Source organism: Enhydra lutris, unplaced genomic scaffold, assembly GCF_002288905.1.
Source record: "Enhydra lutris kenyoni isolate GAN:26980312 unplaced genomic scaffold, ASM228890v2 scaffoldscaffold47, whole genome shotgun sequence".
NCBI classification, from domain to species: Eukaryota; Metazoa; Chordata; class Mammalia; order Carnivora; family Mustelidae; genus Enhydra; species Enhydra lutris.
In genome coordinates, this window is record NW_019154131.1 from 13,854,817 (window position 1) to 13,871,047 (window position 16,231).

Sequence of the window (16,231 nt, forward strand, 5' to 3'; positions counted from 1 at the left end):
GAGGGAAACAGAAAAGGAGATGCTAGCCCCTGCGTGAGATGTGGTTACCATCCTCCCTAAAGTAGAGGGGGCAGGGGAGCGGTTCATCATTTGGTCTCTCTGGAGGTGTGGAACACGTTAGCCCATGGTTTTGGTGTCCTTGTAAATGGCACGCAGAGAAATCGCTCACCTTCAAAAAAAATGATTGATACTTCTTTTACTTTAACAAATGAGAAATGTCCGTGACAGAAAGGAACGCTGGTTACAAGCCAGGTTTTCTCATTAGCGGTGAAACATGGATAATTATTCACTGGGAACATACACTGTGGGAATTCATGTTAGATTTCTTATTTTGACTATTGCAGTGGGCAAACCTCAGAGACCACTGTGTACACATAGAGACATGCACATAAATATGTACATAAAAGCACGGAGGGCTGCACTGCCTGTGTGCAGAGGTGGATACCACTTCAGGATACAAAGTAAGTGCTTAAGGAGAATGAGATATGTATTCAGTTCAATGCATTGAAAGATGGTTTAGTGATGGAAGAGGCAGATGGCCAGTAAGTTTGTTCATTTGCTCTAGTTATAATTAGTTTATTTCAGTCTTTACTTTCCTTTTACTGTTGAAAGCAGACTTTCCTAATGGCATATTCAAGATGATCAGTTTCACTTCCTAGAAGTACATCCTCTCTGGTCCCTAGACAGATGGGAAGGAAAAGTCAATAAACTGTATAGCAGGACACCGTCTCAGTAGGAAAGAATATTTAGGACTGTCATAGTTAGGCTAGACATTCAACAATCAAAAACGAAGACCCAAAATGGCAGTCAACAGGATAAGATTGTATTTCTGTCTCACTGAGCAGCCCAGAGGAAGGCATTCGAAGCATGGCCTGACAACCTACCATGTCATGCAGGGACCCAGGCAAAAATATTTTGAAACTCCTACCACTCTGACATCCTGGAGTATTGCCCTTATCCACCTAGACCAAGATGGTTTTTTCTACATACATGTTCTCAATAACAGGATGGAGGAAAGGGGACAAGAGCAAGTTCTTTCCTTTAAAAGCATATCCCAGGCAGTATACACATCACTTTCCCTCTCATTTCACTGAATACAATCATATGTCCTATGCCTTATTGCAGGGAGGGTATGGGAGACGACTCTATTCCAGGCAGCTATATACCTTACTAAAATTCAGTAGTTCTTTCACTCCAAGGAGGAGAGGACCATTATGATAGGATCACTAGCAGTTTCTGCCATACAGAGCAACTGAACTAAAGTTGGTGGAATCGAGGGTGACAGAAATACAAATGAAAAGGATCTCTGACTTCAACAGGGCTAAATGAATGAAGGTGAACCTACCAGTAGGAACTTGTAAGTTGGGCAGAATATAGGCATTTGAGGAAATATCTGACAGTAACAAGCTGGAACAGCAAATTTTTTTAAATTTCCTAAACCCTCGTAGAAGAAGAATAGAGGGCACTTGGGTGGCTCAGTCAGTTAAGTGTCTGCCTTTTGATTTTGGCTCAAGTCATGATCTCAAGGTTGTAAGATATTGTAGAGACTCTGAATTCTGTTATGTTCCCTAAAAGAGTGTTTTATTCTTGTTCTCCTGGACAGTTAACTTAGCTGGATTCAAAGCCCAACCTCTGTCTTCCTTGCAATGAAAACTAAATGAATTTTCTAGTCTGTTCTTTCAGCTTCTACCTGCTGTTCTTTTGCTGGGTCCCCTAGGTTTTGTCAAACAAATTGGCCAGGATTTATGTAGATTTTGAGGTTTATCCCCCCATGGCTCTTCCAGGCTTTTCTCCCTTAACTTTTCAGCTGTTATAACAGCTCCCAGACTCTGTCCTCTGACATCTTAAGCCACCTCCCTGACCCACATGGGCTTTGAGGAATTTCCTCTGGTAGAAAGCTACAAGCTGGCAAATCACACTTGTTGCAGTTGCCAAGTTTCTAGTGTACATTCCCCTCCTGTTTCTGTCACTGCTTTTGGTCACTCTTTAGGGCTTTCAAAAAGTTGTTTAATGGGAGTTGTTGTTGTCCTTTAGATTTTATGACTGTTATTTGCAGGAAGGTTATTCCAACCAAGTTACTCATCATTACTGGAAGCTAGAATCCCCAGTCAGGTTTTTTAAAGAGTTTTCTGATCAAGAGCTCCTCCATTCCTGTTTTGCAACATTCGAAGCATTCCTAAGCATCCTCTTTAATTTTTTTATCTTCTTAATCACCCATGGTTATTGGGTTGTGGATGTTGGTCCAATTCTAAAGATTCAACACCCAGAGGTAAGTTTTCTCTTAAATTCAATAAATGGGTGTGCATAGCATTGAATGGGATGTATTGATCATATAGATACCTATATTTCTAATTCTACTAATCAGAATTAATTAATCAGAATGAGTTTACCTATTGCCTGAGAAGGGAGTGGGAGGATTGTGGGGGAAGTGTTTATTTATTCAGTTATTTTCATAAACAAATGAAGCTATTCATTCACTACACAAATTCTTACCAGTCACTTGTTTCCTAACAGCCAGTTTCTTTAATCTCTCTCCTTTCTGGATTTCCATGATATTAAGTAATCTCAGTTTTCCTCCGATCTCTCAGACCATTTCTTTGCAGACTTCCTTAATACCTCTTCTTCCTCCTTCAATCACTAAATGGTAAAGTTCCCCCACTGTTTTGTCCTGAGACTTGATTTCTTTTCACTGAAGACTTCATCCTTACAAATGTATATAATTGGTTCCCAAAATTTGTCTCTAGTAAATATCTCTGCCTTAACTTCCATTTTTATCTCTGCCATCTTGAAGGATTTTTCTAAACTGTGGTTCCTTCACAACCTTGAAAGTCAATATGCTTAAAACTAAACTCATCTATCTCCAGGAGTGCAGATAAGCAATAGCTTCTCTTCCTGACTTGCCTATTTCTGTTAATAGTCTCACTAGTGTTCCAATCTTATTTGCTTTTCCTCATTGCCTCCATTCCTCTCCTCCTCACATCCTATCAGAGCTACCTTTGCAAATATATTTAATTTCTTACCATATCCGAACTGATACCATAGGTTCTTTCTCTCAAACAAGTGCATCTTGCAAAGAACTACCTTAATAATCTTTCTAAAGCCAACCTAGATCAGATCACTCCCTCTCTTCAGAAACCTACAAGAGACAAGATCCTGGCTGTCAGGATCCTCCCCATTGCAACTCTCACACACCCATGCCACCCTCGTTTATGTTTTCTATGTTCTAGCCAAGTCAACTAGTCTTTTCTTCTAACCACATCACAAGTTTTCTCATCTTTGTACCTTTGCTCACGCTGCTTCTTCTAGGCTGCCCTCCCCTTCCTACTCTCTATCCCTGGTCCCAGTTTATCTTAATCCTAAATAACCTTTACATATAACATCTCTTTCATGAGCTTTTCACTGGCATAGTTGTTTCACTGCACACTGATCTAAGCAATATAGATTGAATAGGTCTATTTTACCCTTGGCACTTGGCTACCTCAGACAGGAAGAAGAGGGATGAGGATGATGAGTTTGAGATGATTTTGAGAAGTCCAGGAATCTTAAAAGCACGTTAAAGATCATCTAACTCAGTGGTTATCAATAGTGGAATCTCCTCACGCAGAAGCCCAGTATATTCTTTTGTGATTAAAATGGTAATAGAGGCACCAAAGCCCCCACCTTATGCATATTTCCTCTCAGAGTCTCCTTCTCAGGTACCTCTACAGACCCTAAGGGAACTATCAACTACAAAACCATTGACTAGGGGTGCCTGGGTGGCTCAGTCAGTTAAATGTCTGCCTTCTGCTCAGGTCACGATCCCAGGGTCCTGGGATCAAGCCGGGTATCAGGCTCCCTGCTCAGTGGGAAGCCTGCTTTTCCTTCTCACACTCCTCTTGCTTGTGTTCCCTCTCTTGCTGTCTCTCTGTCAAATAAATAAATAAAATCTTAAAAAAAAAAAAAAAAAACCATTGACTAAGTCAATACCCTCACAGATTAGAAAACTGAAACCAGGGAACCCTATCAAATTCTAGATTTCTCTCGGGGAGTCATGAATCTGTGTCAGTACATTTGAAAGTAACCCAGTTGCTTTTCTTTCTAAAACTTTCTGCAAAACCGATTTTGACCCTGATAGGTTTCAGAATAGAGGCATGATTGCTAGGAAGGTCGCTGCTCAGACATGCATCTTGGTTGTTCCTCCTTGTGAGTCTTTCTCAAGTTGAGTTTTCAGAACTTCACGTGTCAGTCCTCATGCTTGCCCTTGGAAGGAACTCTGCCCCATCTCATTCACACTGGGAGCACCAGGCTGGAAGGCCATTGGAACACGTCCAAGACCCAAGACCCAGTCGGGCCAAAAAGATGTCTTGGCTGTTCACTGTGGCCTCTAATTCCAAGAAGGAGGGAGGATTATAAATGTAAATTGCTATGCAAATGAACCTCTTATTTAGCTGACTAGGATTCCTGGCTCCCAGATAAGTAACTTCATCAGCCATAGAAAACAGCCTAAGGCTGTTACTACTCCTTTTTCTGCTTAAAAACTCTCTCAGAAAATCAGTCCTAATGGAGTTGGAAAATTGAAGATTAGGGCTAAATATAAGAGACTTCCTTGCCAAATATCTCATGTTTCCTTGGGAATAGCAAGATTCTTATTTATCAATTTAGAATATAGTCAGCCTCACCAAGGCTCTGTCCCTACTGACCAAACAGAAAAATTCCTGGAACCAGCATCTTAACAGTCTATGACACCTTTTTTTTTTTTTAAAAAACAGATATGATTGAGACATATATTGGCTTGTTTAAGGAAGTCTGAAAAGCTATACTGGTTACAAGCCATATTTTTTTTTAAATCATGCTATTTGCCTAAATAAATGTACAGTTTTCCTGTCTCTTCTTAGAAAATGAAATCAGCATCTGACTCCAGACTACCTTTGGTCCTGGAGGGGGTTAGACTCTGCTGCTCTCAGGAGATCCTCAGCTCACTGATTTCTGCACACTTCTCCCTAAGGCCATTCTTACCCCCATTTCAGAACAAGAGTATAATGATATCACGATGGACTGCATAACATACAGAGGCCCAGATGCTACCAGGAGCAGGCAGGGAAACTGCTCCTCCTATGTACCTGAGTAAGAAGATGTGGGCAATCAGTACACAGGTGGAAACTCTGCCCTACCCCAAGCCTTGAATCCATAGGCCTAGGGGAATTGTGGAAATCCCTTCTCCCTAAGTGTATCAGTTAGCTATCACCACATTACATAAAATAATAGTAAGATTCAGTGGCTTAAAATAGTAATTATTTATTCTTGCTGATCTTAAGTTCAGCTGATCTAAACGGAGTTTGGCTGGGATGAACTTGGCTGTTCTCCACCATTCTTTCACCCTCGTTTGGGACCATTAGGCCAGTCCAAGTGTGTCCTTCTGGTGATAGCAAAGGCACATGAGCACAAGTGAAAACACAGTCTCTTGAGATTTAGGTTTGGAACTGGTATCCCGGCACATCTGTCTCATTTCTTTTATGGTGGTAAAATACTCATAACATAAAATGTACTATTTTAAACATTTGTAAGTGTTCAGTGGCATCAATTGCCTTCACATCGTTGTGCAGCACTCATACTTTCCATCTCCAGAACTTTTTATCTCAAACTGAAACTCTGTACCCATTTAAAAAATAGTAATTTCCCATACTCCCCCCTTCCCCTTCCTCCAGCCCCTGATAATCCATATTCTGATTTCTGTTTCTATGAACTTGACCAGACCAGGTGCCTCCTGTAAGATTTGTGCTTTTGCCTCTGGCTTCTTTCACTAAATGTGTTCAGGGTTCATCCAGCTTGTCACACATAACAGAATTTCATTCCTTTTTAAGGCTGAATAATATTCCATCATATATATATATATCTCATATATTTGTTTATCTACCTATCTACTGATGGACATTCAGGTTGTTTTCACCTTTTGGCTACTGTGAATACTGCTACTATGAACATCAGTGCACAAATAGCTATTCAAATCCCTACTTTCGATTCCTTCGGGTATATACACCAAAGTGGGATTAGTGGATCATGATGGTAATGCTACATTTAATTTTTTGAGGAACCTCCATACTGTTTCCCACAGTGGCTGCATCATTTTAAATTCCCACCAGCAAAGCACAAGGATTCTAGTTTTCTCACATCTTCATCAACACTGGTTATCTTATTTGTTTGTTTTTTAAGTAACCATCCTACTGGGTCTGATATGTATCTCATTGTAGTTTTGATTTCATTTCTGTAACAATTAGTGATGTTGAACATCTGTTCATGTGCTTGTTGTCCATTTTTATATCTTTAGAGAAATGTCTATTCAAGTCTTTCACCCATTTTTTTAGTTTGGCTGTTTATATTTGTTGTTCAGTTGTATGAATTCTTTATGTATTATGGACATTAATCCACTATCAAATCTGTGAATTGCAAATATTTTCTCCCATTCTGTGTGTTGCCTTTTCACTCTGGTAACAGTGTCCTTTGATGCACAAAAGCTCTCAATTTAGATGATGTCCAGTTTATTTTTTGTTGCCCTGTGCTTTTAGGATCATATCCAAGAAATCATTGCCAAATCCAGTATTATGAAGTTTCTGCTTATGTTTCCTTTTAAGAGTTCTATACATTTAACTCTAAAGTTTAAGTTTTTGATCCCTTTGAGTTGATTTTTGTATATGGTGTAAGGTAAGGCTATAATTTCATTTTCTTGCACGTAGCTATCTTGGTTTCCCAGCACCATTAAATGGTCCTGGCTTCCATGTTGGAAATCATTTGACCATATAAGCCAGAGTTTATTTGGGGGCTCTCTATTTTATTTCATTGGTCTATATGTCTGTCTTTATACCAGTGCTATAATGTTTCAATTACTACAGAATTTGTACTAAGTTTTGAAATCAGGACATGTGAAACCCCTGAGTTTGTTCTTTTTCAAGATTGTTTTGACTACTCAGTATCCCTTGAGATTCCATATAAACTTCAGGACGGATTCTTCTATCTCTACAAGAAATAAAAGAAGAAAAAGTTATTGAGATTTTAATAGGGATTGTACTGAATCTATAGTTCCCTTGCAGGTATTTACATCTTCACAATATTAAGTTTTCTAATCCATGAACATGACACAGCTTCCCATTTATGTTTTAATTTTTTTTTTAGCAACATTTTGTAGTTTTCAGTATACATGTTTTTCATCTCCTTGGTTAAATTTATTCTTAAGTGTTTTATTCTTTTTGATACTATTATAAATGGAATTATTTTCTTAATTTCTCTTTCAGATTATTAGTATACGATCTGACTCATTTTACTGGCCAAAGTATTACATGACCAAACCCAAAATCAGGAGGTAGGAAATTATAGCCCTCCCCTCATTGAAGGCTACTGCAAAGTTACATGGCAAAGGGAGTAAATGCAGGGAGGAATGAAAACAGGATCTTTAACAATGATATCCCATACTGAACTTCTTACAGTCAATTTTAGCATTATTTTTCCAGGACCCTTCTTCAAAATAGTCTGCTCCAAGTACTTCAACCAAACAACTACTGTGAAAATGTTTAAAAAAAAAAAAAGAGGGGGTTGGAGGGGAAGGGATAAACAAAAGGAATGAGCAGGAAAAAAAAAGAAGGAGCTAACTAGGTGCCTAGGTAAATTTCTGGTACCCAGCTGGGCAAGTAGCAGGTATGGAGGAAAGAACACAAGGCAAGGAATCAGGTCAGTCACTTGATCTTGGGGAAGTGCCTTAACATCTCTTGGCCTCAGCTTCCTCCTCTGGCGTTAGACTAGACAATCTCTAAGGACCTTTCCTGTGTAAACCCTGCATCCTATACAAATTCTAACAGTGTTTCCTCCAGAATAGGAAACAAGCCAACATTGAAAAATTTCTTCTCTTCTGGATCCATAGGTGTACACATCCATGCAAGTAGCCGTTCTTTGTATAGCAAAGGAAATAAACAACAAAACTAAAAGGCAGCCTACAGAATGGGAGAAAATATTTGCAAACAACATATCTGATAAAGCTTTAGTATCCATAATCTACAAAGAACTTATCAAACTCAGCACCCAAAAAATGAATAACCCGGTTAAGAAATGGGCAGAAGACATGAAAAGACACTTTTCCCAAAAAGACATCCACACAGCTACCAGATACAACATCACTCATCATCAAGGAAATACAAATCAAAACCACTATGAGATATCATCTTACACCTGTCTGAATGGTTAAAATTAACAACACAAGAAACAACAGGTGTTGGCAAGGATGCAGCGAAAGGGGAACCCTCTTGTGCTGTTGGTGGAAATGCAAACTGGTGCAGCCACTGTAGAGAACAGTATGGAGCCTCCTCAAAATGTTAAAAATAAAACTACCCTATGATCCAGCAAGTGCTCTACTTACTAGGTATTTACTCAAAGTATACAAAAATACAGATTTGAAGGGATACATGCATCCCAATGTTTATAGCAGCATTATCAACAACAGCCAAATGATGGAGAGAGCCCAAATGTCCATCTAATGGTGAATGGGTCAAGAAGAGTAATGGAATATTACTCAGCCATGAAAAAGAATGAAATCTTGCCATTTGCAATGACATGAATGCTCTAGAGTGTGTTATGCTAAGTGAAATAAGTCAGAGAAAGACAGATACTATATGATCTCACTCATGTGGAATTTCATAAAGAAAAGAGATGAACATAGGAGAAGGGGAAAAAGAAAAAAATGAGAGAGGGAAACAAGCCATAAGACACTCTTAATGATAGAGAACAAGCTGAGGACTGATGGAGGGAGGTGGGTTGGGGATGGGCTAGATGGATGATGGGTGGTGCGTGTCAGGGAGGGAACTGGTTATCATGAGCACTGAGTAAGTGATGAATGACTGAATTCTGCTACTGAAACCAATATTGCACTGTATGTTATCTACCTAAAATTTAAATTAAAAAAAAAATAAAAAGTAAACTTCCAAATAAATTTTCTGTGGAAGCTAAATTGTTGAAGACACAACAGCAAATTCAGCAAGTTCTCTGAGTTTAGAGAAAATTAGTTTTTTCTCACAATTTTGCAGTCAGTTTACTTTAATAATTCTCTGCTACAAAAGCTTGGGGAGAAACAATATCTAAGTTTAATATTTTAGGATTTTAATGTATCAAAGTATGTTCAGTGACTACATTGATAAGTGCATGTCCAGTGCAGGCTTGGTAAAAGCAGTTAGAAGGCCAAGTTTCCTGACTGGCTGAAAAATGAAGTCAGCATTTACACTTGTTTTCCTAGATTCTGTTAAAAATTTTGACTAGAAAATCATACACACAGTAAAATAGTGGCACCTATTAGACTTTCACCAATTAGAGTTTGATTTTTCACTATTACTGTGTAGCATTTTTTTCCCAACTCACTGCATTTGAAGATGTGATTTCCGTGAGTACAAAAATCAGTATAGAAACTAATTAACTTGGAAAATATTCAATGAGTGGATATTAATTGCTTCATTTTTTTAAAAGTTCGTACAAGGACAAAGAAATAGGCACTTTGGGTACTCTAAGAATTTTTCCTTCATTGAATGAATAATAGTCATCTTCCTGAAATTCCTGAGTAGAAACATCTATTGGGTTGGAAAGAGCAAGCATAAGAAAAATGCCATTGGTGAGGAGACCCCACAGTACGTATGCATCTACACATCAGGTGTATACCCCATTTCTCTTTATTAATGGCTCCTCTCCCTCCTCCTCTCCTTCTAGGCTGTCCCATCAAAGGTCACCCTACCCCCAACATCACGTGGTTCCATGGTGGTCAGCCAGTCGCGACTGTCCCAGGACTGACACATCACATCTTGGCAGCTGGACAGATTCTACAGGTGGCAAATCTTAGCGGCGGGTCTCAAGGGGAGTTCAGCTGCATTGCTCAGAACGAGGCAGGAGTGCTCGTGCAGAAGGCCTCTTTAGTGATCCAAGGTAAGAAACCCTGCGGGCTTTGGAGCCAGGCTTAGTTCTTTTTTTTTTTTTTAATTTTATTTTTTATAAACATATAATATATTTTTATCCCCAGGGGTACAGGTCTGTGAATCCCAGGCTTAGTTCTTGAAGAAGAAAGTCCACCTGAGAATCGAATTCTCTAGTAAAACTAAGTGATGTCTGATCTCAGTGGCTCCTAGAGCATGCAAATCAAGCCCAACCAGGACTCTGTACATTGAGGTCCTTCAGAAGAGCCACAGGCTCTGTGCCAGCAGAATCTGGAAAAGTCTGTGCTGCTCTTGCAAATGGGTGCTTCTGCTGCTTCTTGTTGCTGCCACTGAGGACCAGGGAAGCACCGTGCTATAGCAAAGCCAAGAAGTTTCGTTTATGCTTGTTTAACTAGTTAGAGTCACACATACACACCCTTATATGCATGCAAGCACACGCACACATGCGTGCAAAGCAGCTTATTAAACTAATGCAAGTTTTCTCCGTTAGTTTGGTTAGAAAAAAAAAAAAAAAACCTCTGGATCTGAACTACTTGGTTATTGCCTCCTCTCCTGGAGAGTCAAGCTGGTGCCAGGACCCGCTTATCGTGCTCATGGGTCTTGTGCTGCAGTCATGTGCTAAGTGTTCTACAGGCACCTTTTCTGCGGCTCCTGCATTAATCTTCCAGGAACACAGGCTGTTCAGAAAGCCCTTGAGGGAGGCCTGGCTTTAGCTACACCAAGAAAAGGTTTGAATGAGCCTGAAACAGTGGGGAACAAACCCAAATTGGGTCTGGTTATGGAAACCAAGTGAGGCTTTCAGGTTTTCCAGAGGCTATTTCTACCTGTGGCCTGTGGGGGACTATTTTGAGGGAAAGCAAAATTCTATTGCATGCATTCGAAAATGGGAGATTCTGCAGGGGACAGAATTTTGTGCCAGTGTAGCACAGGAGGAGGGAGATTTTGCTGAGCAAATGGGTTTTCCCCTTAAACATCCTCCCCTGCCATTTGGCTTTCCGGACAGGAAAGTAAATGTTCCCTTTTCTTGCCAACCAGCCATTCTCAGCTGAAAACTAGAAGCCAGTGCCTATCTGCAAGATTTGTAATATACGACCTTGCAAATAAGCACTCACGGTTTACCAGCCCCCAGTTATTTTTAACAGCTTTCCTACCAGTGAGTCCCAGATCCCCAAATAGAAAATCCACAGAAACTGAATTTCTTCCTGATGTCATCGTCTCATGGAAATGAGTACTCTCTGGGTAGGCTGGGTTTTTTGTGGGGGTTTTTTGGTGAAGTTTTTTTTCCCAAGTTCAACTCAAAGGTGCACGTACAAATACGATTGCAAAGTATCTCTGATATTTCTGCATCTCTTTGTTGAAAAAGAAAGTCACTTTCTGGTGACCCACTAGGAGGAAAAAGTACTTAGGAATCTTACTTAAAACTAAGGACTCCAGCCACTGGTTAAGTACTCTCTGCGCCAGGCACCAGGCTCAGCCCCTTTGCTTTCATGACATCCAGTCCTCACAGTAACTTCGCGAGGTAGGGGTTTGGGACTCATTTCATGGATAAGTCACTGATGCTCCTGGACACCAGGCCACTTGGCTACCTAAGTGGGGAAGGGCGCCCACTGAAGGGCAGAGGGTCATTCGTGAGAGCTCCTCGTGCCCACAGAGCACGGGCAATGCGCAGTCCTCTTCTCACCTGTGATCCTCCTCCTGTGACAGATTACTGGTGGTCTGTGGACAGACTGGCAACCTGCTCGGCCTCCTGTGGTAACAGGGGCGTTCAGCAGCCCCGCTTGAGGTGTCTCCTGAACAGCACAGAGGTCAGCCCTACTCACTGTGCGGGGAAAGTGCGCCCCGCTGTGCAGCCCATCGCCTGCAACCGGAGAGACTGCCCTTCTCGGTGAGTGTGCCGCATGCCGGCTCAGGCCTCCCCAAACCCAAGGCTGGGCCCTGTTAGCCAAGTCGGTGGCTAGCCTTTGTCCGGCACTGTGGAGGGAGAGACACGGAGTGTCAGCAAGGATGCCTGCCCCCCAAGGCCCTGTGCTTCTCTACAGATCCCGACTTGCCAGGCCTCCCCACCCTGTGGAAAATATCCCTCAGGTCGGGCCTCCTCCCTCGGCAGTTGGTTCTCTCACCACTCGGTGGGCTAAGGACTGCCCGGGGCACCCCAAGTGCCTGAGAGGGTCTGTTCAGGGAGCAGGAGCATCCCAGGCCCTAGCCAGAGCTCGCTCACATCCTGCAATAAGAAATTTGCTCTCTTGGGGCACCTGCATCGCTCAGTCACTGGGCCTCTGCCTTCGGCTTGGGTTGTAATCCTGGGGTCCCGGGATCGAACCCTGCATCAGGCTCCCCACTGGGAAGCCTGCTTTTCGCTCTGCCTGCTGCTCTCCCTGCTTGTGCTTTCTCTGTCAAATAAGTAAATCTGAAAGAGAGAGAGGAAGGAAGGAAGGAAGGAAGGAAGGATGAATGGATGGATGGAAGGAAGGGGAATGAAGAAGAAGGAAGAAAAGAGAAAAGAGAAGAGAAGAGAAAAGAAGAAAAAGAAATTTGCTCTCTAGTCTATAAGAGGACAACTGTGTTTGCAGCTGAGGTGCTGAGGGCAGAGGGGTTACTGGCCTTGATCCCAGACTCTCCCCTTTCTTCAAACTTCAGAAACAGTGCTACTCAGTACTCTAGGTGAGGAAAAGTTAGCCTCTTCTTCAAAGGGTTGCATCCTGCATTAAGGCAAAACACATCTTCATTTTCTGTAGTTGCCTCCATGTTGGATAGAGCTTCTGGCCTCTGGTCCCAGAGTGACCACCTCTGTCTCTGCCTCTTCCAGCTCTGAGAAGCTGTGAGTCCCACAGAGCCTCCTACACCCAGTTTGCTGGCCGTCGCTGAAGGGGTACTGGATGGGCTTAGAGATGGCACCAGCATGGCATCCCGAGCCTGGGGGGACTTGGCTGGGCCTCGCGATGCCCCCTTCCTACCTGTCTGGGGGACTTTCTTACACGACTCAGACACCCGCTTTGTGTTTTGCCAGCTGAGTCATAAGGAGCAGCTGAAACCAGGAGAGACTCAATGAAATATGAAACACGCTCATTAATATCAGCAGTTTGACTTGCTGACGGGAAGGTTTCCATGGGAATGATTAATGTCCTTTTATACCCTTCCTGAACTGTAACATGGCCATACCTCTCCTTTCTCAAACCTCCCCGCCCCCGAACCCAACTCCTGAAAAATTGCTGAAATGTATATTTGGAAATAAAGGTTGATTGAAATGCAGGCCTGACATTCACCGGGGATATGAGGGGCTGGAGGACTGCCCTCGCCAAGCTATTTGAAATGAAGACGAAGTCTTGGACCTGCCGAGGGCCTTTTGATTTGCTGTGGTGATGGTCAGAGTCAATCAGCCTCATTTACTCCTGCAGATGAAACAATGGCCGTGTCAGCTTGGGTTTCAGTGCCCCCAGGAGCCTTGCAACACCTCGTGCCGGCTTCCAAAGTGGCTCTGCTCCTGCACACTGGAGACCTGCACACAGTCCTCTCTCTCCAGCGCCGATGGAGCAGGGAGGCTCCACCAAACTAAATAAGTCACAGCTCCAGATTCAAAAGGAATTGGCTCCCTGTCAATGCTACTTGCCTCTCCTGGGAGCCACATGTGGCGCCACGGGACCAGAAAGTGGCCACAGGTCCACCTTTGACTGGTTTCCCGGCCACGCTTCTCAGGCACCTCAGCAGCCTTCTCTGAACACAAACAAGGGTCGCCCTGGTTGTCTGTGAATAGGGCCGGGAAGTCCAGCTTGGACCCTGTTCTACCACTTCATTTAGATAAATTCTGTCTCGGGCATTAAAACCCAAGAATGCTCTTTTTCCCTAGACTGACTAAGGTGGCTGGAACGTACCAAGGCTTTTCTGTTTTCCCCACACTGTCCCCTTTTCCCCTTCTCTTTGAAAACTAGCCCTAGGTGCGAACATGCACAGAGAGCCCCTACGGGGTTGTATCTGGACCGAGGATTTCAGTGTGTTTCCCAAATTCTAGCTGGGCCTTGTGAGAAAAGCTGTTTGCGCAGTCCTGGCCCATCTCACTTCTGACGGCCCAGATTGTAGCCGGAACCTAACATCCTGAGAAACGACAGTCTCCCCATAGGCAGCCCGCGAGCAGGTGTAGGGCCTATGCCCCATGACTTGTGTGGAGGTGGGAAACTGTTGCACAAAGCCAGAAGGAACTTAGCTTGTTTCCCAGGGATTCAACAAAATCCAGTGAGACGTGGGTTAAGGCAAGGTAGAAAAGAGAGTGAGTACTAGCAGAAGAAACACTGACTCAGGGGAGAGCCAGAGACACAGTATGGATCTGACTTCCCTAGGAGACCGTCCCCCTTCCTCCACGCACCTGGCTGGCCTCAGGAAGTCCCAGAACCACAGTGCGGCGTAACTAAGCTAAAGGACTGTCTTCCCAGAGCGTTCCCTCTGCAGGCTTGTGGATTTGGGGGCCGGGGAGACAAGTGATGTTCAGACCACTCTTTCAAGATGCAGCTTTGCAGTCATTTTCCAAAGGGTATTTGTTTTCTATGGCTGCAAATTACTACAAATGTGGTGGCTACAAAGAACAGACATTTATTTGCTCACAGTTTGGAAGGCCAGAAGTCCAAAATCAAGGCGACGGCTGGGCTGCAACCCCTGGAACTTTCTCAAGCCTTGCTGACTTCCAGTGGCCCCAGGCATCCCTCGGCTTATGGCCACGTCGTACCAGCCTCTGCCTCTGTGGTCACACTGTCTCCTCCTCTAATCTCTCTTCCTCTTCTAAGGACATTTGTGAAGGCAGAGAATGTAGGATAATCGCATCTCAAAGTCTTTAATTAAGTCTGCAAAGTCCATTTGTCTGAATATGGTATCAGTCCCAGCTTCTGGGGATCTGATGTCTACATCAGATCTTTTGGGGGACCATTTTCAGCCTTCCACTCCATGTACACCATGAAAAGGGCCATGCCCCAAGATTAGTAGCTGTGTGGTGAGAATAAGGAGATGTACAGGCTCCGTTTCTGAGACAATATGGCATCATTCCTCTGCCCAAGCCTGACCCTTTGCTCTTCTTCTCCCCAGGTGGATGGTGACCTCCTGGTCAGCCTGTACCCGGAGCTGTGGGGGAGGCGTCCAGACCCGCCGGGTGACCTGCCAGAAGCTGAAAGCCTCTGGGATCTCCACCCCTGTGTCCAATGATCTGTGCACACAGCTCGCCAAACGGCCAGTAGACACCCAGGCCTGCAACCAGCAGCTCTGCGTGGAGTGGGCCTTCTCCAACTGGGGCCAGGTAAGAGGATTTTATTTGCAAGATAAATCTAAAGGTGCGGACCCAGCCACGGTAGGAAGTAAAAGGCCACCACTGCCCCATCCTCTGTGATGTCAGACCCTTCACATCCCATCTGTCAATTAATTTACCTGCCCAGTGTCCATCCAAAAGCTTAGAGTGTCGGATCATTCTTCTCTAACACAAGTATACCTCCCACAGCCATTACACTTTCGCTATTGATTTCCCTACCCCCGAGCTCATCCCTTTCTCAGATCAGCAGCAAATCCTCAGCAACCCCTTCTTTAGACTCAGTTTCTGCAAGGCCACCTCTTCTCACTGGTTGTCCTAGATCCTAAATCATCCTAAATCCTAAATCATCCCTGGCTGATGATTTAAAGCTCTGATGGGATCTGTCTGGTGGGGGGGTAGAGGGGTGGTGCAGAGTTGTTCTGAGCCAGGGTTTCCCACCTGGGTGACACGGTTAGAATCACTGGAGAAACTCCTTTAAAAGACCAGTGTGCAGGCTGCATCCCCCTGAGATTCTAAGTCAGTCGCTCACGGGTGGGAGAGGAGCATGGGCAAGTTCTAGAAACCACACAGGGTTATTCTGGTGTGCAGCCGGTGTAGAGAACCACTCTTCCGAGCCAAGAAGGGTTGAAGCCTAGTGGATCACTTTGAAACCACCAACTCCCTTCTCAATTCTCAGCCAGAGGACAGCCAAGAAAGTCCCAGGTTAGCTTAACACACAGCAGAAATGGGGGCTCCTAGGACCCCAGGTTGGATGGGGCCGCTTCTGGATAGAGGAAGGAACCACAGGACTCTGTCCATTTGGAAAGGAAATTTCATGATTAGTTAAGACTTTAAAAAATTACCACAAACTGAAGATTTTCTATGGAGAAGAACAAACCTGAGCCAGGAGAAACACTATGCCATGACAGAAGCAGCCTCAGAGGGATGGGAGCGCCAAGAGTCCCCTTACCATTGTTCTCACATCATTTCGGGGCCGGGTAGGACTGAGCACCCATCAGGAATTCGTGTTGTA

The 16,231-nt window shown here is 43.6% G+C and overlaps 1 protein-coding gene across 1 annotated transcript in view; it reads left to right on the forward strand.

The window, feature by feature from the left end:
- LOC111156589 (ADAMTS like 1) overlaps nucleotides 1–16,231 on the forward strand; it is a 934,723-nt gene that overhangs the window by 890,610 nt on the left and 27,882 nt on the right. The window contains exons 26-28 of the mRNA XM_022517576.1: nucleotides 9,715–9,927; nucleotides 11,640–11,820; nucleotides 15,003–15,210. Of these exons, the coding sequence (XP_022373284.1) occupies nucleotides 9,715–9,927; nucleotides 11,640–11,820; nucleotides 15,003–15,210 (602 nt within the window). The remainder of the gene's footprint in view (nucleotides 1–9,714; nucleotides 9,928–11,639; nucleotides 11,821–15,002; nucleotides 15,211–16,231) is intronic.